We start from the raw sequence: 24,559 nt of genomic DNA on the forward strand, positions 1-24,559 counted from the left end.
ACTCTCTCTAGGCCTCAGGAGTCTATTGTAAAATGGGAATACTTCTCCATGCCTCAGAGCAATGATTTGAGGCACTCTCTTACTGTACCCATGGGGGTGATTGGTGTATCAGAGAGGCGCTTCTTCAGAGCATTGAAAAAGTTGAGCTCTGTTCCAATGAATGACGTCAAAAAAGTATAAGGGGAAGCATTTTATCCCTCGCTCCCTCCTTCCTTCCTTCCTTCCTTCCTTCCTTCCTTCCTTCCTTCCTTCCTTTTCCATGGTGCTTCTCTCTGCTTCCAGTTTCCAGAATATGAAGCAGCCAACAAGCTGGATATACAGTATAACACAGACATACTTTACGTTCCTCTGATTGCGAATCTATCTTTATGGATAAATTTATGGATATCTTCAGATAGCCATTCTCTGCAAAGTTCAGAACAGGAAATGAGTAACAGGAGCTAATATGGCTGACGTATCATTCTGAGCAACTTTGGCAATTAACTTTGCTGGGTCTGCTTTAGCAAGCTGGGTCTCTGCCTGCTTGTGCGATACCAGCTCAGCTAGTCATCTAATTAGCTAAATACAAACAAACCCTTCATTTGTATTTCTTGTGGTTCATGAGAGCAAATCCTGCTGTTGATAGCTTGAAAAACAAAGCAGGGGGGGGGAAACAGGAGAGCGTGCCAAGCTGCCTCGGCTTCGCAGCTCATTAATCATCAAACTTGGGAAGGACTGGTTTTTTTGGGGGGGGGAGGGTGTCTCTATCCCTATGACAGTATAGGTAACTGGGGAGATGAAGCCCATAGCGGTCAACCTCTGTCAGGACCCTGCTAAGACTCGGTCAAACAGTGTTCTGTTTTTCAGCTCTATCCTTCTTTGCATTTTGTACCCCAAAGGTTACCCACGCTACTTGGTTGTGGGGGACCATCTGTCAGGGGAGCATCACCTGAAGATCCTGAGAGCAGATCTGCAAGATGATGCTCTGTATGAGTGCCAGGCCATTCAAGCAGCCATCCGTTCCAGACCAGCCCGGCTGACCGTTCTCGGTAAGAATGTGATTTCTCGCTGGAAAAAATGCACAATTCCCTCTCTCTCTTCCTCTTCTTCCTTGACCTTGAAATGAGTTAAAAGGCTCATTCAGAAAGAATGTATGTGCACTGCTTAAAAAGAGAGTTTCTTCAGCGGATGAAAAACCAAGTGTGTTTTTAGGCTCACAACATCCCTGGTGATTGCCCATTCTGAGTGGGGCTGATGGGAATTGGAGTCCAGGAGTACCTGGAGGGCACTTTTGGTTTGGTTACCCCAGGTTATCTTATGCATGCCATTTTTCTGTCAACATCAAGCACTGTTACGGAACGGGGATGTGTGGGGATATAGCCTGTGGTGATGTCATAATACAAAGAAGGCTGGGAAATGTGGAGGTGACTGCTTGCTGTTGTTGCTAGTTATAGTCACATGCCTAGCATTTCATGTAGTTCCATTCTGAGTGCAGTGTTGACTATGCAAGTAGTTTAAGTTGCAAACACGTTGAGAGGTGGCAGGAGTCTGGGTGAGGAGGTCTGGGTATAGTGTGGGAAGAATAACAAGGGCCAGATATAGAAGCCTGGAGGGCCACATTTGGCCCCGGGTCTGAGGTTCCCCACACTTGCTTTAGAACCATGAGGAAGAAATAGAATCATAGAATTGTAGAATTGGAAAAGATCCTGTGGATTATCTAGTCTAAACCCCTACAATACAGGAGTCTGCAACTGTCCCATATGGGGGATCAAACCTGCAACCTTGGCATTACCAGCACTACACTCTAATGAACTGAGCTATCCAGGCTGCTTCTGGTAAAGTATATACAGCGGTACCTTGGTTCTTGAACGGAATCCATTTCGGAAGTCCGTTCAGCTTCCGAAAACGTTCGAAAACCAAGGCACGGCTTCCGATTGGCTGCAGGAGTTTCCTGCACTCAGTTGGAAGCCGCATCGGACATTCGGTTTCCAAAAAAACATTTGCAAACTGGAACACTCACTCGCGGGTTTGCGGCGTTCAGGAGCCAAAACGTTTGAGTCACAAGGCGTTCCAGAATCAAGGTAGGTTTGTATATAAAAGCTACTGAGAGTCAAGGTAATAGTGTACATGAATTATATTACTGTACTGTAATGGTTGCCTCTGTAAACTGTTTGGAAACTCCAGCTGCTTTGGAATATGGCATCCAGGCACTTGGTGTAGGGACTTGCTGGTGGTCATCAAGAGCTCAGCAGTGTTGAATGATATGCGCTGGCAACCAGTTTAATTTCAATCTGAATTCCAAGTTCTAATTTTAACTTTTTAAGCTCTAAATGGGGGGGGGTGCGTTTGATGGACAGTGTGTGCAACCTCCTCCTATGGGCCCAGAAGCCTATCATGGCTGGGCGGAGTGTTATCCAATCAAGAGCAAGTGGAGAGTTGAAAATTGGAACCTGACACAAATCAGTTTATTCAGAAACACATTAAAGTGTGGGTTTTAAGGAAAGTTAGTTCTTAACTATCTCTGTAAAAAGTTTTGACTGAAACCAAGTGTTGTGCCTCATCAGAGTATCCATTAACCTTCATTGAGTGTATTTAAATTAAATTCCAATGCAAAGTGCCTCATCAGTACTTTGATCTACTGGTTGAGGGATAAGTGGTCAGTGGTATCCCCTTCACATTATTAAAAATCCTTGCTGCTGTATATTGGGACACACTACCATATGCAGATAATATCAGACCTCTCAAGTGTTACTGGCAGGGAATACCTAATTTTAAAGCACCTGAATCCTGCCACATTATGCCACTCATATCTATCTTTCTTGAGGGAAATTGTCACAGGCAGATATTTAAAGAATCAACTTCTCCCATACAGACATCCCCAATATTTAAATCTGCAAAAGGAGCTCATCTCCTGTGGTGAAATGGGTGCTAATGCAGGAAAGGGTCTTTTCGGTGCTGGCTCCCCAACTGTGGAATGAACTCTCCCATACATCTCCTGTAGGAAGATGCCATATCTCATATTTTTTAAATGCCAGGTCAAAACATACTTTATTTATTCAGCAGGGCTTTTATCAGATCATTTGTGGTGTTGATTCCTTTTTGGTATTTGGGTTTATATCTGCCTTTCCTCTTTATTTTCTTTATGGATATGTTGTTGGAATTATTGCTATTGCTTCTTGCTTGGTTTTTAATCAATGTATGTTGAGAGCCACTTTATAAATTTGGGAAGTGTGGGGAAAGCATTATTAAAAAATTAATACAGTAGTACCTTGGTCTGCAACCATTTTGGATTACAACCACGTCAAACCCAGAAGTGTGTGTCCCTTTTTTTGGATTACAACCCATTTTTTTGGAGGCCTCATTGATGAAAGCGCACCTTGGGTTACAACCTGTTTTGGTTTACAACCAGACCTCCTGGACAGATTATGTTTGTAAACCACTGTAATAGCAAAATTCATAATAAATAAATCAGCTAGAAACTTAGAGACAGAAAAATTGGGAATAAATTAAGCTGCTCAGTGTCCTGTTACTTATAATAACTATTTGGTTGGGGGTGACAAATAAAAGGGGGCATTGTTTCCGCCCGAGCTTTGCAGTCATCCTTTTGTGCAATAAAAAGGGGGGACCTGGTGCTTATAACAATGGGCTAGTGTTTGAACACCTGATGAGAGACATCAGGCAAAAGGAGGATGGAATCTGTACAGGATGCAATAAAGCTAAAGCTAAGCGTGGTCTTTTCTTCTGACAGCTATTCTCAATGAATTCTATATAGTTAGAAATAAGGCTATTGATTGACATTTATTATGGCTGGGCACGATCCAGCCAAAGATAAGCCGTTTTAAGTCCCATTGATGGGACAGCTAGGCAAGTGCTTAGACCTCTACTGTAGAAATCAATGTGACTTCAAAATGCTTAGCTGTTGGGGCTGGCTCATGCTGTTTATTTGAGAGCTTTCCATGAAATGAAAAGTTAATGCAAAAGTGAGAGACAGAGAAAAGCTGTCCAAGTCTACAGTGACAAAAACAGATGGAAACAAAAGATGTCTTCATGCTAAGGCAGCCTTAAGTAATGGCAATGAATGACCAATGAGTTGAACCCGGCATCGTCTGTGACAATGCACAAAATAACAAGGGGCAGCCCTGGCCTGGGCTCACCTTCTATGACAGACTTTAGGTGCTGCTTTTAGAAGGTTAAGGTTTAGAGTCGAGTTGAGGGTTGGGAACTGGGAACATTAAGGGGCCCCTTGCTTTTCAATAGTAAAGTAAAGGTAAAGGGACCCCTGACCAATAGGTCCAGTCGTGGTCGACTCTGGGGTTGCGGCACTCATCTCACTTTATTGGCCGAGGGAGCCAGCGTATGGCTTCCGGGTCATGTGGCCAGCATGATTAAGCCGCTTCTGGCGAACCAGAGTAGCACACGGAAACACTGTCTACCTTCCCGCTGGAGCGGTACCTATTTATCTACTTGCACTTTGATGTGCTTTTGAACAGCTAGTTTGGCAGGAGCAGGGACCGAGCAATGGGAGCTCACCCCGTCGCGGGGATTCAAACTGCCGACCTTCTGATCGGCAAGTCCTAGGCTCTGTGGTTTAGCCCACAGCGCCACCTGCATCCCTTTTCACTAGTAGCTCACCATAATTTCACCAGTAGCTCTGTAACATTGCAAGGAATTCTGGGTTGCACATTTTCATTACCAGCCAAGGGAAGTTTGCAACCCTCCCCCAATTTTTCTTTCTATGTGCCATTGCTAAAATATGACTGATGACTTTGTTGTGCCTTTAAAATGATGGTTATTGTATTGCATTCAAATGATGTGATATTGTTATCCCAAAAGAGACCTCGGTTAGAAAGACAATTTTGTGCATTGTCAGAACAGAAGGTGAACACCTGTTGCGTAACGAAGCCAACATTTTGGTATTTGCTCTATCAACAAACTAAAATGTGTTGGAAAATAATAGGAAGCCACCTGAGCTGCTCTTCTTCTTTCTCATCCTTAGGTATATAACTTGCTTCCTAGACCTACTTGCCTGATAATCAGACCTCAGTTGTTGCAATAAGGAAAGCCAAACAACTCCTTAATGGAATTTTAAGGTTCACAAGACCTTATGAAAGGAATTTACTTTATCCAACAATTAAAGTATGCATAGCAAAAATATTGCCACAAATTATTCATGATGCTGAAATTTGGAAGGTCCAGGCAGCAAGAGGAGGAAGCCGCTCAGGCGCCTGGGGCGGCGCACCCAGGGGTGGGGCGGACTGCGCATAGAGGCAGGGTGCACTGCCTGCCTCCTCCCACTCAGCCGCCCTACAGCTGGGGGGGGGGGGAGACAGCAGGCGGACCATTTGTGCAGCCCGAAGCCTGCACACGCCCAAGCCACCGCGTATCTCCCAGGAGAGACGCGTGACTCGGGTGCGCTGCAGGCCCCTCGGTGAGTGCTGCCTGGCATTTTGTCACCCCCCTCAGTGGTGACACGTGGGGTGACCCGCACCCACCGCAGCCCCTTCCTCCGCCCCTGGGTCCAGGTTGGGGGACGGGCATTAAATAGGCAGCAGACCAATCAGTGGGAATAATCCTGCCAGAACAGAACACCATTAAATCCCATTGACTTCAAGGAGAGAAATTTAAAGTTATGTTCTCTGATTAGAGACATTTAAAGTCATGAAATCACCCTTTGGGTGATTTTTTTGTTAAGGCCTCCATGTTTTCTAAGGGTGGGACCTATAGTTAGCCATACTTAGAGTAGACCTATTCAAAGTATGGCTGATTCTGGATGCAACACAAATATCTGATTGGGGAAAGCAGGGTCAAGGGTGTTTCCCAGGCCTTGCATCCTGCATGTGGAAATGCAAACTTCTTATGGGCTTTCAGTAGGAGTAAAATAAATGGGCCTGAGGGAGTGGCATTGCATTGGTGAAATGGTCCAGCACAAATGGTGAGCATATATTGCTGTTGTGGGTAATATTTATATTTATATTTCTTACCCACCCTTTACCATGAGGTGTCAGGACAGGTTGCAACATTTTAATAATACAATATTAAAAACAATTAAGAGAATAGGGTGGATCCTACAGCATATATCTCAAGTGTCAAAGCCCAGAGTAAAGAAATGTGTCTTCAATATGCAACAAAAACTATGTAATGAAGGCAGCGTTCAAAATTCACTAGGCACCAGGTACATTATGCACCTGGCTATTGGCCGCTTGTGACCAAGTGAACATGCCCAGGTGCCAGGGTGGTGCAATATTTAGTGAACAATATTTAGTGTCTTTCACTAGATCCAAATGCTACATTGAAGTCAAAGAAAGACTTAGGGAAGAACTCTTAGTATGTGTCTCTGTGTGTGATGCCAATGCCAATTTCAGAATCATGCAAAAAAAAAAAAAAGCCTTAAAACTTGGCTCTTATATGGTCTCTTAATATCCACCGTGGCTTTGAATTTTTTTCTACAAATGTTGAATTTGGATCCTATTTCCCTAATGCATTCTTGCCCTACACATTATTTTATTGAAGAACTGCAACGCAAAATCCAGAGGCGTGTGAAGTTTGAAAGAAAGCATTTCTGTCTGTGCATTGTTTCAGGAAATGTGAATTAGGAAGGTTCACATTAAAATGCAAACTGAACTGATATTCTCCCTAAGAGAGGCTGGCCACTGATTGCAAGAGCTCCTCAAGGTGTGCAGTAAAACCCACACTTTTAAACACAGCAACCCACAATTCCCTCCCTGCAAAAATGATACTGGCATTCTTGCAGAGGCCAGAAATCCTACTCTTCTGACAGAAGTAGAATAATATCCAGAATGTGTCGGAGCTCTGCCTTGTTCCATCAGATTTGGAGTCTGTTTTATCAATAGACTGGCTGGGGACACTCCCAGACTGCATTCAACCCTGGAAGATAATTTCATTCAGTTCACATTTTTAAGCAAACTGAACTAATTTACACCTTCTGGACTAATGCATGGCTTGGAAGGTAATTATGCTTTGCGTTTGCTTATCCACTGAATTTTGTGTTACAGTTCTCCATAGTTTAAAAATAATAATCAGTATTTAAATGCTTCTTTGTAAGAAATTGTGTATTTAAATACAGATTTTCATATTGGTTTTTTTTTTCCTTTGCGGGGGAGGTAGCAAATCCTAAATTGATTTGGAAACAGACTAGGATGAATTCATGAACATACACATGTGAAGCTGACAAGGACAGGAAATAGACTTATCCACCTATTCCTACTCCAGTCTCACAACCCCAGAGGCCTTCAGCCAGATTCAGGTGTGTTCAACTTCCAAAGCTCCTGCAGCCAATCAGAAGCCGCAGAAACCCTCTCAGATGTTCAGCTTCCCAAAGAACGTTTGAAAACTGGAACACTCACTTCTGGTTTTCAGTCGTTCAGGAGCTGGAACGTTTGAGTCCCAAGGCATTCGGGAGCTGAGGTACAACTGTATTCTGAAAAATGTTCTCTTAAAGGAGGAAATTTCCAAAACACATTTGGAGTAAAGTACATTTCTAGCACCTGGAGTTCATTATCCTCTCTGTACCTATCACTAAGGGTCAAAACAGACATGAGTCAAGAGGTCAGCAATCAGGTCTCCTTAAAAAAAGTTCTTCTTTAAAGCTGCCACAGTGGTGGAGAGAGGTGCTTCAGGTTGGATCAGAGCAGCAGTTCTGGGGAAGAGGGTGTTTAATGGCCCCCTCACAGTAACATCCTTCCCATCAAACACACACATACCCTTGTGTGGAGCTGCAATTAGACCTGCTGCAGGAACAACTGCATGGTTCCTGAATTCCTCTCACTGTGGGGTTAATGCCAATTTTTGCTTGCTGCTTTATAATGGGAAAATTGGGGGGGGGAGTGCAAAATGCCCCCTGCCTCAGCACTGGTGTGCTCCAATCAAAAACAGAGCTCCCTGGTGGATGTTTTACATCAGGCTTGGAGAACCATGGCTCTCCAGATGTTGTTGGGCTTTAACTCTCATCATCCCTGACTGTTGGCCATGCTTGCTTGGGCTGATGGGACTGGAGTCCAACAGGACCACAAGGTTACCCCCACACCACACCCCAGTTTACACTGTCTGTATCAATAGATATAGATATATAAAAATTCTGGAGATCTGAGAATAGGTCTCTTTCATTCTCTTCATTTTGGCACTGGGTTTTGATTCATCCCCATGGTGCCAGATGAGTTTTATGTGGTAGCCATTTTAAATTGGCTCTTTTTCTTCGACACTGAATTGGGAAAGGCTTTGCCAGCCCTTACAGCCATTGGAAATGCGTTGACTCATCCTAGGTACTAATAGCAAATTCATTCTCTAACTGTGGGTCTTTATGTTGCCAACACAGCAACATATGCACACAAGACAGAGGTATTAGCAAACCTGGGAGAATCCCATGGTAGGGAGTTGAACAGAATGGTGTATTCTGAAAAGGGGCATGGCTGGCTGGAACCCTGAGCAGGAGCACTCCATCCCCCTGAAGGTTTGAAGACCCCCCTGGTGTCTTCCTGTCTCCCAAAGCCTTCCCTTGGCCTCTCCCTCTACTTCCCTTTACTGTCTTCTCAAAATGCCTTCACCTTTCTAGCTTAGCTTCCCATGTTCTCCTTGCCAAAATGTGAACTGGCTATGCTCAGCCTTTAACTTTATGCGTGGCTGCTCCTGAGATATCCCCAAATGCTGTCTAAATTGTTTTTTGAACTCCTGCCACTTGTGTCTGACAACAGCTTGATGGGCCTGATGCTACCTCCTTTCTCTCCCCCCCCCTTCCAAAATGAAGAGAGAGAGAGACAGTGTTTTAATTAAATATTTAAGAACGTGTCACATTAGGTTTAGATCTACACAGTTAGATGTGGTGGAATAGATCGTTCCATAAGCCTTTGGAAGTCCAATTGTTCAAACAACTGAGCCTGCAAGGATCACTTACCTCCATTGGCTTCAGGGGACTAGAGTTTTGTTCCCAGTGAAATGGGAAAAGATATCCTCTTCACATGAAATCCATGCCAGCATTCATTTCTACTAAATTTCTGCCCTGTCAAGTTATGGGAATATATATGCCTCTGTTTTTCACAGTGCTAGAGTTCTTCAACTCAAGACTGGCTATACTGAGGGGCAGAATGAGGCAACTGCCACAGGTGGCAGAAACTGGGAGGCTGGGGCAACATTCCCTTAAGCTAGCCTGCTGGCCTCAGGTGCCATGGAAGATGCAACCTTATTGCCAAAGTTGAAGTAGCATTCAACTCTAGTCAGCTTCTCTATGTGGAAAAGAGGGTTCCTTTGCTTGTCCTTTGTTAAGGCAGCAAATTGACTTCATCCAGAGCTGCTTCAGCCAAACAGCTTCTGGTTTCAAAGTACAGATTTTAACCCAGGGGCCAGCAAACATTTTCAGCAGGGGGCTGGTCCACTGTCCCTCAGACCTTGTAGGGGCCCAGACTATATTTTGAAGAAAAAAATGAACAAATTCCTATGCCCCACAAATAACCCAGAGATGCATTTTAGATAAAAGCACACATTCTACTCATGTAAAAACACACTGATTCCCGAACCATCCGTGGGCTGAATTTGGAAGGCAATTGTGCCGGATCCGGCCCTCGGGCCTTAGTTTGTCTACCCATGTTTTAACCTTTACAGCTCTAATCTGCTGTGGACCAGGGTGCAGAAAGAACAGTCTTCTCCCAAATGAACCTACTCACCCTTTAAAGTAATGTTGTGAGGGTGCCTCCAATCTCACATTTGCTTCATGGAAGTTAACTGTCTCCACTGGTTGGAAAATCAAACTGTGTAGGCACCTCCCAGAGATACCTGGATCTACCAAATCCATCACTTCTTCCATTCAACACTAAGTGCTGACATTGAAATATATATGCAGGTGTTTGGGCAATGGACACTGTTCACCTGAGAAACCAGCCAATGCAAATGGGCTAATAATACCAAGGATTGGCAGTGTTTGGTTGATCCATTGGTGATGTCCATATTAGACTACTGCAATTTGTGCGCTCTCTCTCTCTCTCTATATATATATATGTAATATAGCTATATATAGTGCTATATATTTGTGCTATATAAAAGCTTTGAGAATGCTTTTCAAATTTCAACTGGTCAAAAATGTGGCCACCAAAGTCACAATGGGGACAAGGCAGTCATACCAGCATTGCTGGCTGCCAGTGTATTTTGGGATCCAGTTATACAGTTTAGTCACAAACTATATGTTAGGCTGCCTGCATGTGTGCAAACCTGCCCACACACTGAGGTCAGAATCAGAGACCTTCTTTGAGCATCCACTTTTCTGGGTTGCTGAGGGCAATGGCCACAAACAAACAGGCTTTCTCCATGGTTGTCTGGCAGCATTTTAATTCTCTCTGTCCAAAGCTGTGTCATGTTAATATGCTTCAGGGTTTTGGAAAGCTCCAAAACCTTAAATTTTTATACAAGCCTTTCAGGGGTCACCTTGTTTTACTGTTTAATTGTATAATATGCAAAAAAAATTTCACAATTCCTCTGAAAAAGAAGTTTTGCTTGTAATTTTCCCTAAGGTACGTATTTGGGCAACAATTTTTCCCTGTCACAATCATATATATATATGTGTGTGTGTACTTTATTTTTACTAATCTATCTGTTTCAGAACATTTTTGTCCACCCATCATCCACAGATTACAGTACAGATTAAAGAATTTTAATATAACCAGTGCACAGCCATATTAAACAAACAAGAGAAGGTTCAAAATACAGAGCAAAAAGTACCAGCATAAAGCCTAGCAGTTTACTAAATATCTCCCAAATTCCCAGGGAAATAAACAGGTTTTCGCCAGGTACCAAAATGTCATAACGCTTAACACACATATATACGTGATATATATATTTTTGGTTGGAGATTTTAGAAACATTTTTCCCTCCCATCCCTACTCTCAGCTAGCCTATTTCCTGTATCTGACTTAGACTGTAGAGCTCAGGCATAGAGCTGCATATGACATTTGCTAGGGGCAAAGGCAGTTCATTCACTCTTCATAAAACATTCCCTCTAGGTTCATGCTACACACATCTATTTAGCAAGCAAAGCAGAGCAGGGAATTCCTCTGGAACCCACTAGAGGCCTCCTTTCTACCTGCCACATCTCTCTGTGTGTATCTCTCATACACACACATACGAGAGCATGCTAATATATGATCTGTTTAACTAAGTTGGGAGTATTAATTAAATAAAGCAAGAGCTTGATTAGGACTTGGAGAGGGAGAGAGAGACAGAGAGAGAATGAAAAATAAAATCCAGCAGCTTCTGTATGAAATTGCAAAGCAAACACTTTGGCTGTAACCAGTGGAGGTTTCCCCCAGGTCTTCCATCAAAGCGCAAAACCGAGAGGGCAAAGACGAGAGATTGTATAGCCAACAGATGCGTGTTGTTAAAATATGCATCTGCCAGCCGTGCAGTTTAAGGAGCCAGAGGGCTACCTTGTAGATCTTGCTGCACTCAAGGGAGCATGAGTGAATTCCAGGCCCTGCCGGGCAAGCTGGGGGTTGCAGACACGTTAATTAGTGTTGAGTTTCCAGATCTCAGATGCAACCAGGCGAATAGAAACTTTGAACAGAGCAGTTGCTTTGCCGCGAGGAAGAGAAGGGTGGGAGAGGATGAGAGTGGAAGAGGAAGGGAGAGGGTCAGGAAGCTCCTGTTGCTCTGACAGTGTGACCTAATCCTCCAGAAGCACCAACTCATGGCAGCCATAGGTAGCTGGGTCCCATGCTTGCTGGGTAGGTAAAGCTGGATCTTTTCCCCAATGAAGCCTGGCTGGCTGACAGGATCCTGCTTGGTAGTAAAAGGGGGCTACCTTCCACCCCATAGGTCTGTCCTTAAACAGTGCTGAAATAATGTGTCCTGTGGCCCCTGGACATGGTGGGGTGGAGGAGAAATGTCTTCTGGGGCTGCAGGCAGTGTTAGAAATGCAGATATATAAGCTAGGTACCAAAATGGCTCCTTAAACCAGGGTTACAGTCGCCAAAACGGAATGCCTAGTTGCCATTTTGGGGCCAGGCAGCTCCTAAGTCATATTTTTCAATATGACTTTTTGGTTCCTGAAATTCATCCCGATTGTGCCGATAAAATGCTGCGGATAGAATTCTACAGGATGTATCGCTAGTGTGTGAAAGCAATCAAGATCCAAGGATCCCCAAGCATGCACCTCCAGATGGTGGAAAGGTCAGGCACCATTCTGGTGCCTCGGCATCATCACTTGGTTGCAAGTGGCCAATAACCAGGTGTAAAATGTGCCTGGTAAATTTCGGGCACTGGCTGCAGATAGTTCTGAAGAGGAGGCATCTGAGCCCAAGGAAGAGACAAAGCTGGGCGCTGCTCTTCCATGGAAGCCTTTAGCAGGGTCACTGGCTAGGAGACTGCATCCTGTGTAGGTTTAGCACCCCAAATATCTCTGTCCTTAGTGTCTTTGGAGCTCTCCTCTAGCTGAGAGGAGAAGGAGGCCCTGGGCCGTGGCACTATGGGGAGGCAGGAACATAGGAAGCTGCCTTTAACCAAGTCAGACCATTGGTCCATCTAGCTCAGTAGTGTGTACACTGAGTGGCAGCGCTCTCCAGGGTTCCAGACAGGTCGTCCCTCCCAGCCATGCATGGAGGTGCCAAGGATTAAAGTTGGGCTCTTCTGCATGCAGCACAGGTGATGTGCTACTGAGCTACACCCTTTTCCCTAGGTGAGAGAGCAGAGAACCTTGATGGTTCCACAGCTTTGCACATTGGAACGCCATGTAAGTGAAGCTCATAATTAATCATCATCAACAACATTATCCAGAAACACTGGCCTCTTGCCTCCTGTCAATGCCTTAGAAAATTCATTATGCTGTTACTTACGACAGTGGATTATATTTGACAGCCTCAGACTATATACAACAACAACCAGATTGCAGCTAACGGAAGTATTGCATTGCATCAAGGTGACGGCTGTATGCAAGGAGAATAATCTTTGCTCCAATTTTCTGGTAGCTGGAAAGAATAAACTCTCTCTCAAAGGCTGTCCTCTGAGATTGGTTCAGCTGCAAATTCACACCTATCAGTCTTTGTAGTTGTTCAAGGGCATTTTTCTTTTCTTTTTGGGGGCTCCTTGTCTCTTGCATTAACTAACTTTCTTAGTGGTCAATGGATCTGCAACCAAGCATCTGCCAAAATAACCAAGAGCAAAAAGGACCTGCCTTTGGCAAGTCTTGCATACCCTTACATGGTTCTGTGGCATTGTGGGGTGGTGCCACTTCCCCCACTGTGATCCGGCGCAGTTTCTGAATGCTGGGGCTGTCCAACTGGTAAGGAAACTTAACTCTCACCTGGCCAGCCAGGAACTGGATGCAAGCCTGCCTGCAGATTGGTCAGTAGTAGGCAGGTTTGGTTTTTGGGGTGATCCTGATGGAGCACGTAGGCTTTCCTCAGGTCCCAGGATATTTAAGCAGCATGCCCTGGCCCCAACATTCAGTTCTTCATCAGATAACTCACCCCCTTCCTTTGTTTAATGCTGTGCCTTGCGTAATTTGACCTTGCTATGGCACTGTTGGTTGTTGTATTCGGGGCTGGGCAGGAATTTGTCTGCCAGGCCAATTAGCCCAAGTTTGGTGGTTTTGCCTATATCAAAGCAATTATCAAAACTTTGGTGGTTTATGCATTGGGTAAACCTTAGTCTTGGCTGGAGGGGAGGTTGTAGTCTCCACCTGCCCCTCCAGATGAAATAGTATCCTGCTAAAGGGATCCGAGAGGAGTTGGTTCTGTCCATATGCCCAGGCAGGGGCTTGGGCCACAGCATTCCTCAAGATGGTGATTCCTGTGGTGGTCCTCCTATTTGATGTAGGTCATAGGACTCCCCCACTATTGGGTTGACCCAAGTTTCATTTCTGGCAGGCGGGCCAGAAGTCAATGGTTATGCCCAACACCTATGCCAAACCTCTTACATTTGTAAGTTGTTTGACCCAATAAGCTGTGTTGTGTCTGGTTCTTCCTATTTAGTCAAGGGGCACTGGGGGTTAGAAGCCTTGGCATGCAAGAGGCCTATGTGAAATTGTGGAGTTAATGGATGACTCTTAAGTGGAAAGATCTCTTGGAGAGGTAGATGGCAATAGCAGTGTACATCCACTAATTATATCCATTTATAGGGGTGCTCACTGTTTAAAGCAAGGAAACTGGGTCCTGTGGGTAACTGGATTCTTCTGTCAAACATCAGGTGATCAGTTTTCACCCAAGTGGCACTTTGAAGCCCTAACAATTAACTGATTGCCAAGCCAAAATAAGACAACTTAGGATAGCTCAGTCTCAAAGCACAAGACTCCTAATCTCTGGGTCATGGGCTCAAGCTCCACATTGGGCAAAAGATTCCTGCACTGGAGGACTAGATAACCCTTGTGGTCCCTTCCAACTCTACAATTCAAAACTTTGCACTTTTCTACATTTTGCAATGCACGTGTACAAAAATGGGGAGGAAGTATGCACAAAAATGCACATATTAGTGAAAATAACACCAAAAAACGCAATTTATTTGGGGAAGCCGTGTTGCAGAAAAGTGTATATCAAGTAATTTTGCATTCAAAAATATGTGTATTAGGAGAAATTCACACTAAAAGCCTGATGGAGTTGCACAAGGACTAGATTGCAAATTGCTATGAAAATGTGGAGAACTGAGCTGAATATTGGAAAAATGAGAAACTGAGAAAATTCAAAATTGACAGATTAGCCCAAGCCTAGTAGTGAGTTGGAGAACTGGGAAGCTTCAGCAGCAGTTACAAACCTGCAACTTGGCTTGATGCTACCCCACCTCTCCGTCATTGGGAGCCTGCTCCCAATTGAATAAACTTCTAACCACAGCACTGTCCTTCCTCCCCATAAATGGAAGACGTATTTCAAAGTGGTGTGCACCATCTTGAGATGCACATTTTGCGGGGGGGGGGGGACCATTGCTCACATTTCTATCTCTGTGTGAAAACCCAACAATTTCACACCCAAAGCTTGATTCTGAAACATCCAAACACACCCGCTACCATTTCAAACGGACATGGAGGGAAAACACCCTTTGTGTTTGGCAGTGAATCCCAAAGCTACAGACTTACAAGTTGTTATTTGCCCTGTGCTGTGCTTGAAGCTTTTCTATGGGAATTGGGGGGTTCTGAAGGGTTTGGAGGCGGGGGGCTTATAAGGGGCCAAAGAGGACATCTGGGGAGGTGCAGCCGCCTGCTCTAGGAATGTACGATTAATAATTGATGCACAATTAATTTCTACATCCACCTTTTGCTGTCTGTTTCCCCGCTCCCCTCCTCCCCTGTTAGAGCCCCCCCCCCTTAATATTAACTCTGCCTTCCTCTAACTCCCATTAGGAATAAAGCTTTCCTAAATCAACATGAATTATTTAATGATACAGATTAAGTCGATTCAGACACAGAGCTTCTGTCTTTTAATTTGACATCTAACTGAAGGCAGGAGGGGAGGGAAAATGGGAACATTCCCTGGGTGGTCAGAGGACTTCAAGAAGAAGAAGAAGAAGAAGAAATAGATGCCTTTGGGGGAGAAATAATGTAGCAGAAGCATTTCATCACAGCGTTATCACTCCTTGATGTACAAAGCACCCTGTCATTAAGTATTACTAGGTTACATGCATATAGTAATTAGAGCATTACTGAGATGTGCTCCACATCCAGACTCTATAGGCTTCTTCCTCTTATTTGCGTGGGTTTTACTTGTGTGCATGTGTGTGCGCGCAGCCTCACGTGGGGAGGGGGGATTTTCTTAGCACGTACTAAGAAGCTTGCTCTTTAAAAGAACTGCCCACAGTGTACAAATCCACATCCTGGGCTTAATTGGAGCTGGAGCTGCACACCCAGTTGCGTCCACACACAACAAGGAAGATGGGGACGTGAAGACCCTTCAAGTGTCTCTGTTTTCCAAGGACAGTCCTGGATTTACAGAAGCCGTCCCGGTTTCTGATTTGATCCCAGAATGTCCCGTTTTTCCTTAGGACGTCCCTATTTCCATCAGAGAAATGTTGGAGGGTATGTTATGCGACTCCCGAGCCAAGGAGATAAGTAACTGTACAACCTTTAGAAGACATCTGAAGGCAGCCCTGTATAGGAAAGTGTTTTATTAATGTTTTATCATATAAAAATAGGGGTTTTTTAAAGTAGAATTGTTTATAAAAAAATAATATTGGAAGCTGCCCAGAGTTGCTGGGGCAATCCAGTCAGATGGGTAGGGCTATAAATAATGAATAAGGGACTATTGTGAAACGAGATTTAGCAGTACTTATGCAGTGGTACAAAATAGTAAAGCACACCTACACATGAGAGTAACCTCCACACACATACACACACCCCCAAAACACCCCTGTTATTTTTGTTATTGTTATTGTTATTAGATTTGTTGCCCGCCATTCAGCTGAAGGTTTCAGGAATATATATATATGGTATCTGATGAATATATATATGGTATCTGATGAAGCTTATACCCAGAACAAATGTAGTTGGTCTCTAAGGTGCTACTGGACAATTTTCTGTTTATTTTGACTGTGTCAGACCAACACAGCTACCTACCTGAATCAGGAATATATAATACAACATTAAAGCAATTTAAAGCAAATGATAGATTACAACCCCACAATCTGGGAGGGAGGGGGTGTGACAAAATGTGGAGCCAAGCAGAAAGAGCCAGGACTTAATCAGGACCAATGCAAGACCAGCTTGGATGTGTGCTGAAGCAGTATGGTGAGAGCCTAGGAGGAACGTCTCAGTGCAGCTCAGCACAGAGCCTCTGTCATTCAATCTGGGGGCAAAATCAGCAGCTGTAGAAGTGGGTAAAAATCTCCCAACAGCAGAGGGAGAGCTCAGTCTTCACGAAGTGCCACACACTGACTAAAATACACTGTCTAAAATTGGCTGATACGCCAATGCCCAGATCATACGCAGCGATTCAGAACTCCAGAGAGAAAGGTGCAGTGTAGGTCCCTTGTACAATATCATATTGGACCATTTCGGCTTTATCTGTTGAGGTGGCAGATGATTTATGAGGCTCTCCTACAATAAGCTACTTGTCGCTGCTAAATCATTTAGCATTCATTGTAATAGCATTAATCATGGTGAAGGTTCGAGGTATCTCCAGAGATGGGGATATGCTCTGCCCTTGGCACTCCGAGGCCAATCAGTACAAAGGCATGGATGAGGAAAGACATTTGTAGGGCTTGGTTTGCCGCAACTTGACTGGGAGAGGGTAGCTCTGCATTTGAGGGTCCCATGCCACGTGTTCTACTCAAAGAAACAAGCAAGGGTGAACTGAGGTACTTACAGAGATTCAACGGCAGTGAAAGGTAGTGGTGACTTTTCTCTGCTTTCTCACCTAGCTCCTTGTCATGAGGCGGAAACTCTACCCCTGGAAACCTCATGTCCTCTTAATCGAAAAGGAGCAGGAACTCCTTCTGGGCCTTCTGCTCTTTCCTGCATCTGTACTCTTATTAATATTGGAAGACTTGTCATTTCCAGAAACACAGCATTGCACAACTGACTGGATCTCCCTCTCCCCCTGCCCCTCTTGTTTGCATGCAAGCACACACACACACCTTTCTGCCACCCACCAATCTTAATTAGTTGTTCTCTCCCTTTTGGATCCCGTTCACATTGTGCATTTAAATCTCCCCCCAAGGAATCCTAGGAAGTGTAGTTTGTTGAAGGTGCTGAGAGTTGTAGGAGACCCCTGTTCCCCTTATGGAGCTACCATTCCTTGAGTTCCCTGTGAAGAGGGATTGATCATTATACCACTCTGGGGATGATAGCGTGTTGATGGGGACTAGGGGTCTCCTAACAGCTCCCAGCACCCATAAACTACAGATCTCATAATTCTTTGGGGGGAGCCATGATTGTTTTAAGTGGTGTCACAATGTATGGTGTGAATGTGGCCATTGTGTGGATGGTGCTGTATGAATCTGCTATTAATGCACTGTTACTGCATCAGTGGCATGTTGCAGAATACCCCCCCAAAATGCCCCCATTTGGAGGGGTTCAAGGTGGGCTCAGGGTGATATCTACCCTAGGTATGGCAATCACACTTCCTGCATGAACAGAGACAGGACTCCTGAGAATGCTCTGGCGTAGAATAGATTTCTAGAGTCCGTCTTGACTGATTGGTTGGCAGGCTGCTATCTGCCTTGTATGCATAGTCTAAAATCAGCTACCAGGCCATGATCCAAAATACTTACTTTTTTCAGCTATGGGGAATGAATAGTTGGCTTATAAAATGGTGCCTCCAGAGTTGACTCTCCTGTAAACTCAGACAGCATGAGATGCACACAAGGTGTTCAAGGCTTCCCCACTCCCTGGCACACACCCCCACCCCATGGTGAGGAACAGAAATGGAGTTGCCTGCCATGAATTGAGTATGTGGCCTTCAACAAACCATAATCTCTTTGCCTAATATATATCAATGGTGTGGAGAAATAGGATAGGTATGAGTTTTCTCCCTTGTGTTGCAATACTGGAGCTTAGGGCTATCAAACAGAAGGGGAAGAAATTGAGGCAGTGAGAGATTTTACTTTTTTGGGCTCCATGATCACTGCAGATGGTGACAGCAGTCACAAAATTAAAAGACGTCTGCTTCTTGGGAGAGAAGCTATGACAAACCTAGACAGCATCTTAAAAAGCAGAGACATCACCTTGCCAACAAAGGTCCATATAGTTGAAGCTATGGTTTTCCCAGTAGTGATGCATGGAAGTGAGAGCTGGACCATAAAGAAGGCTGATCGCTGAAGAGAAGAATTGAGGCTTTTGAATTATGGTGCTGGAGGAGACTCTCAAGAATCCCATGGACTGCAAGAAGATCAAACCTATCTATTCTGAAGGAAATCAGCCCTGAGTGCTCACTGGAAGGACAGATCCTGAAACTGAGGCTCCAATACTTTGGCCACCTCCTGAGAAGAGCAGACCCTGATGTTGGGAAAGATGGAGGGCACAAGGAGAAGGGGACGACAGAGGACAAGATGATTGGACAGTGTTCTTGAAGCTACGAACATGAGTTTGACCAAACTGCGGGAGGCAGTGGAAGACAGGAGTGCCTGGTGTGCTCTGGTCCATGGGCTCGCAAAGAGTCGGACACGACTAAATGACTAAACAACAACAGGGCTATCCAATGAAGCTGAGTGTTGGAAGATTGAGGACAGACAAAAGAAAGGATTTCTTCACACAGGGTGTGGTTTATGGCATTTAGTGCCACGAGAGGTAGTGGCGGCCATCAACCTGGATAGCTTTAAAAGAGGATTGTATTATTTCATGGAGGATAATACATCAGTGGCTGCTAGCCAGTGGCTGCTATCTCCTACCTCCACTGTCAGAGACAATAAGCCTCTGAATACCAGTTGCTAGGAATCCCAAGTGGGAAGAGTTCTGCTTGCTGACTTCCCATCGGCATCTGTTTGGCCACTGTGAAACCAGGATAACGGATTAGATGGAGCTAAGGAGCAGATCTGCTATGGAACTAATGAAGCTTAAGCTTCAGGGTCCTTAATCCTGAAGGGGCCCCAAGGCAACTTTAGTTCCCATTGCTTTAAAACATTGGGTCTAGTAGACCCAATTTGAATCCCAAGACTTAATTTTTGTCATATATATTTCAACAACCCCACAGATGTTGTAAAGATTTGGTGATCTGTCGTGGAACAACTCTATGGAAGAAGATAACAGTGGTTACCCAGACCTCGCTGCTGGTTGCAAAGGGGCCCCCTTAACAGTTCGAGCTTCAGGGCCCCCAAAATGTTGGTCTATCACTGGGTGGGCCTCTGGCTTGGTCCAGCAGGGCTCTTCATGGAGTTGTTAATTTAAGATGACCAGATGGGATTTTGCCCATTCCTCCATCTTTGAGAGACCCACTGTGCCATAGCGGCTAAGATTATGAGTGATGAGCAGGAAAATCCTCTCATCCTGCTCTCATTCCAGTCATGGATTCATTGGGAAGCTTTGGATAAACTGCTGTTTTTTGCAGCCTTAGTCCCCTTCCCATCATCTCCAACATGGGGGTTAATCAAGCTGGCCTACTTTACAAGATAGTTGCAAGGATTGCCAAGTGCTTTGAAAACACTAAAGCACTTTATGATTGCTATCATTTCTCTGAACAGACTCTTTGTCTTATATGGCAAGCTGTTCTTCAAGCTCTCCTCACTTTCAAAACAGATTTGCCATCATACTGTAGGGGTGAGGTGGGGGCTACTGTTCAAGAAACATGATAAACGTTTGTGAATTAAAATTAGGCTTGTTTGGAAACTAGCCATTATACCCACTATCACAGTTATTTATCATGCATTTTAGGGAACAGACTCTGAGTGAGAAAAGGCTGCATCACAATAAATGTATTTGTCTTTAAGGTGTTTAGGTTACAGCAGATTAACATTCATACATGCATGCATGTGCATGAAAACACACACACACACAGGTTCGTTCCTTTGCTCCTCCACAGAAGACAGGCAAAATTGATTTACTTATATCCCTATTAAGCCTCTCTTAGCCAGGCGCATGGTACAAGTTTGAAGTGCCGTATTTCATTTATTTGGCAGCCCTGCTGCCTGCCAAATTCATTACTGTACAATAACACTTTTACACGATGTGTGCGCAGCAAATAAACTGGATAGGGAGAGGAAAGTTGTGTGTGGGCAGGCAGGGCGGGGGAATGACATGAAACAGCGAGACAAGGAAGCCCCCGTTTCCCCCTCTGCCGCAGCTCATACTCAAATCCACTTAAGCATCTGAGCCTTCATTCCCAGGCTTGATTCCTTCCACTCCTTATTTATTGCATGCATAGTTTGAAGCCCAATGAGACAGCGAATAGCATGGCATGTCCAATTGCTGACAATATGCTGAAAGCACCTTTGTGAAGGGCCCTACGGGGATTTCCACAGCGTTCAGCTGGAAAATAAGGAAGGTGGTTTATTGTGGGGGGGGGGGTTGCAGGTACGAGTGGGCCGTTTCACTCCTACCTATAGCAAGTTTGGGCTTGTAGGTGCTGGCAATGTAGAGGTTGGTTGAGTTTGACAGATGGCAAAAGTGGCCCTAGTTACATTTGCATTATTATTGAAATTTGGGCTGGGCTGGGCCAGTCCAAGACATCTAAGTGTCCAGAGCATGGGGCTGATAATGCCAAGGTTGCAGGTTCAATCCCCCGTGTGGGACAGCTGCATATTTCTACATAGCAGGGGACTGGACTAAATAATCCTCAGGGTCTCTTCCAACTCTACAATTCAGTGATTCGAACATGAAACACAAGGTGTTGTCCATTGCCTGCCAGACAATCACCAGGAAGTCTGTGTGTGGTTGCCACCTGAGCTACAGTTTGGATGATCTTCTAGGGCTGTGAAGTGCCCCCAGGCTTTGGACTGACCACACCCAGCTTATGTGGTCATTTGGTCATTGCAACATACCTACACAATGCAGCTGATGCAACACACAGTTTGGAAAGCTCAGTACCTTAGATCCCGAACACCTTGTGAGTCAAACGTTTTGGCTCCCAAACATCGCAAACCCAGAAGTGAATGTTCCAGTATGCAAACGTTCTTCGGAAGCTGAATGTCCGATGCTGCTTCTGCGGCTTCCAATTGAGTGCAGGAAGCTCCTGCAGCCAATCAGAAGCTGTGCCTTGGTTGTTGGACGTTTTCGGAAGTTGAACAGACTTCCGGAACGGATTCCGTTCGACAACCAAGGTACGACATTCTCCTCTGGCCTGTGAAAAAGGAAGAGAGTAGAGGGGAGAGTAGAGGTTACCTTTATTATCTGAACCAAGCCCATGTATACTTAGTATCCTATAGGGATATGAACAAAATACCAGCTTTGGCCCAGCCATTCTCAGGTGTAATGTTGAAACGGCCCTGAAATGAGTCTGCAGCAATGAAAATTCTCTGGCTTCACCTTTGTGAGTCACCATGTGGCTTTCTGCTGCTCTTGAGGTCTTCCTCCAAGCAGCTATATGTTTAATTGGAGAAACCCAGGTGTGGTTAAAGAGGCAAGCAGGAGGGGAGCAGGATCAGCGCACATATTACTACCCACTGTCAGCTGTGCAGAGTCTGTGATGGGGAGACCCCCTCACCTCTTCCCTCCTTCCCCAATGGCAAAAAGGGGCACACATTTAATGAGGCCGCTTCCTCCTAAACAGCCGTGGCCGCTGCTGCTATTTGGGAGCAGCTGGGCCCCAGCTGGGCTGCACAGCTAGAGGGGAGAGTTAGCACAAGGATTTGCAAACCTAAGTCAGACCTCCAGCAGCACTTCCAATTTCATATGGCTTTAGCAAGAGATAATCATTTAGCAGCCAGTGCTGAAAGGCAAGAAGCAAGGAAATGTGTTGTCTGAGTTGGAGCTGGGTGGAGGGGTGGGGGTGGGGAGTAGGGGAGACTCCTTGCTGTCTATGGAAATCGCCAAATCCCCTGCAGCATCTCTCGCTCTCTAAGTAGTTTTTTTGCTCACTTTGCCACTTTATCTCCCAGTTAAAGCACTGCACCCAATCATACACAGACTCATGCATGCTCAACCTGGGGAAAGGTCTGCAGCTTAGTGGCAGGGGACGTGCTCTGCATTTACAAGGTGGAGGGATGGGGCAGAAATGTGATTCAGTTTTCATTTAAAGGCAAATGCCCCAAATTCGCACTTCCCAAAGCAATGTACAAATCGAAGCACGGCCATCCTTGGATGTTCACACTTGCAATGGACTTCGGCTGCCAAGTAGCATGCATAATGATGCATATACAGCAATACCTCGGATTACAAACTGCGATAACCTGGAAGTAGTTGCTCCGGGTTGCAAACTTTGCCCCAGGATGAGAACGGAAATTGCGCAGCAGTGGCAGCAGACCCCATTAGCGAAAGCGCACCTCAGGTTACGAACGGTTTCGGGTTAAGAACGGACCTCTGGAACGAATTAAGTTCATAACCCGAGGTACCACTGCACTGGGTAGGGTAAAGTGTTCCTATATTAGTGAAAATATAGAATGCAAAAGATGCATTGTCCTAGGGCAGACATAGGTAAACTCGGCCCTCTAGATGTTTTTGGCCTACAACTCCCATGATCCTTAGCTAACAGGACCAGTGGTCAGGGATGATGGGAGTTGAGGTCCCAAAACATCTGGAGGGCCGAGTTTGCCTATGCCTGCTCTAGGGGAAATGGTTCATCCCTAGTACCATGGCATGTTAAGTCCCTGACATTTCTGGTGAAAAGGGTCTCACGCAATGGGGCTTGGCAACAACCCACAATATCACGAGGCCAATCACCTGGCTCAGTAGTTTTATGCAATCTCAACAGCGTTTGTCTGCCTCACAGTCCTCCTTTCGCCCTGCCTTCGTCTTCTACAACAGAACTTCCTGAAACTTCTCTGTTCCCCCACCATGCTCCCACCACTGCTCCCTACGCCATAGTGAATTCCTGAAAATAGCACCTCAGATCTGCTCCCGCTACTGCCAATATATGCAGGCAGGCTGCAGTGAGTGGGCATGGATGGAATCATAGTGTTGGAAGGGACCTCACAGTTCAACTTGCCCAACACCTGCTAAGTGCAGCACCTGCTCCAGCCACCCTCGCCAATGGAATTCCCAGCATACTGCTTCCTGACAGTGGAGGTAGAACATAGCTACTAGTTGGGCCTTTGCTTAAACACATCCACCCTTGGAGGCAGTCTCTTCCACTTAGGTTTTTGGTGTGTTTTTTTCAAACGAATGCAGAGGTGCATTCAGCCCTTTTTCCCATCCAAGGGCTGCAATCCCCTACACACGGTTAACATGCCCTCCTGTTGTACATCACCCTTCCTGCTTGGATTAATGGCATCGCTCAGTTGTGGATCGCCGAAACTCCTGGGCTCTAAAACCAGGAATCAGTCAGTGTTAAGAGCTTGCTGGGTTGTTAGTGACCTGACAAAAGTATTGACTCCTTCTCCCCGTGTCAGGTGGCAGAGAAGAATGAAGCCCTCGGAGCGTGACATCATCTGAGCAACAAACCTCCGCTTTTCTATCGATCTTGCCTAATGAAAAATGAAAGTAAAGCTTGGGAGGGTTACAACAGCAACTCTTTAAAAAAAAAAGGGGGGGGAGGAGGGTTGCCAAGACTAGGTTTAAGGGTGAGGGTGTTTGTACTCAAGTCCAGACCTGGAGGGTACATTCTCCAGCCAAGAGTCTCTGAGCAAATGGAAGCTGGAGCCTGAATTGCAACAGCCTAAGAGTGCTAGACTGCCAACAGTTCCCAAGCAATTCTGTATGGCTAGAGAACATTAAAAAGTCCTGCTGGATCATACCAAAGGCCCATTGAGTCTAGCATCCCCAATGTCTCTGGAGAGCCTGCAAACAGGATATGAGTGCAACAGCACTTCCCCACTTGTGATTCCCACCATCTTGTATAAAAAGCAGAGCCACCTTAGTTTCCAGTTGTGAGGCAAGGAGGTGGGCACACCAACCCAGCCCTGATCACAACCCTGCCATGCCCTGCTCTAGCCTTATCCAGATAAGCTGCAGTGGTGCTGGTGTTGAGCTCCATGGCACTGCCCCATCAGATGGACCGTGGCTAGGGCTAGAGATTGGTTACTGAAACCTGAGAATTCTCCCTCTCTCTCAGTTTTCCTATCTGTGGAATGGAAA

The 24,559-nt window shown here is 45.2% G+C and overlaps 1 protein-coding gene across 2 annotated transcripts in view; it reads left to right on the top strand.

Annotated features, from left to right (window-relative positions):
* Positions 1-24,559, top strand: part of KIRREL3 (kirre like nephrin family adhesion molecule 3) — a 738,195-nt gene that overhangs the window by 468,739 nt on the left and 244,897 nt on the right. For both annotated transcript variants that reach the window (XM_053367286.1, XM_053367287.1), the window contains exon 4: positions 879-1,028. In XM_053367286.1, coding sequence (XP_053223261.1) covers positions 879-1,028 — 150 coding nt within the window. The remainder of the gene's footprint in view (positions 1-878; positions 1,029-24,559) is intronic.

Source organism: Podarcis raffonei, chromosome 15 (genome assembly GCF_027172205.1).
Source record: "Podarcis raffonei isolate rPodRaf1 chromosome 15, rPodRaf1.pri, whole genome shotgun sequence".
Lineage (NCBI taxonomy): Eukaryota > Metazoa > Chordata > Lepidosauria > Squamata > Lacertidae > Podarcis > Podarcis raffonei.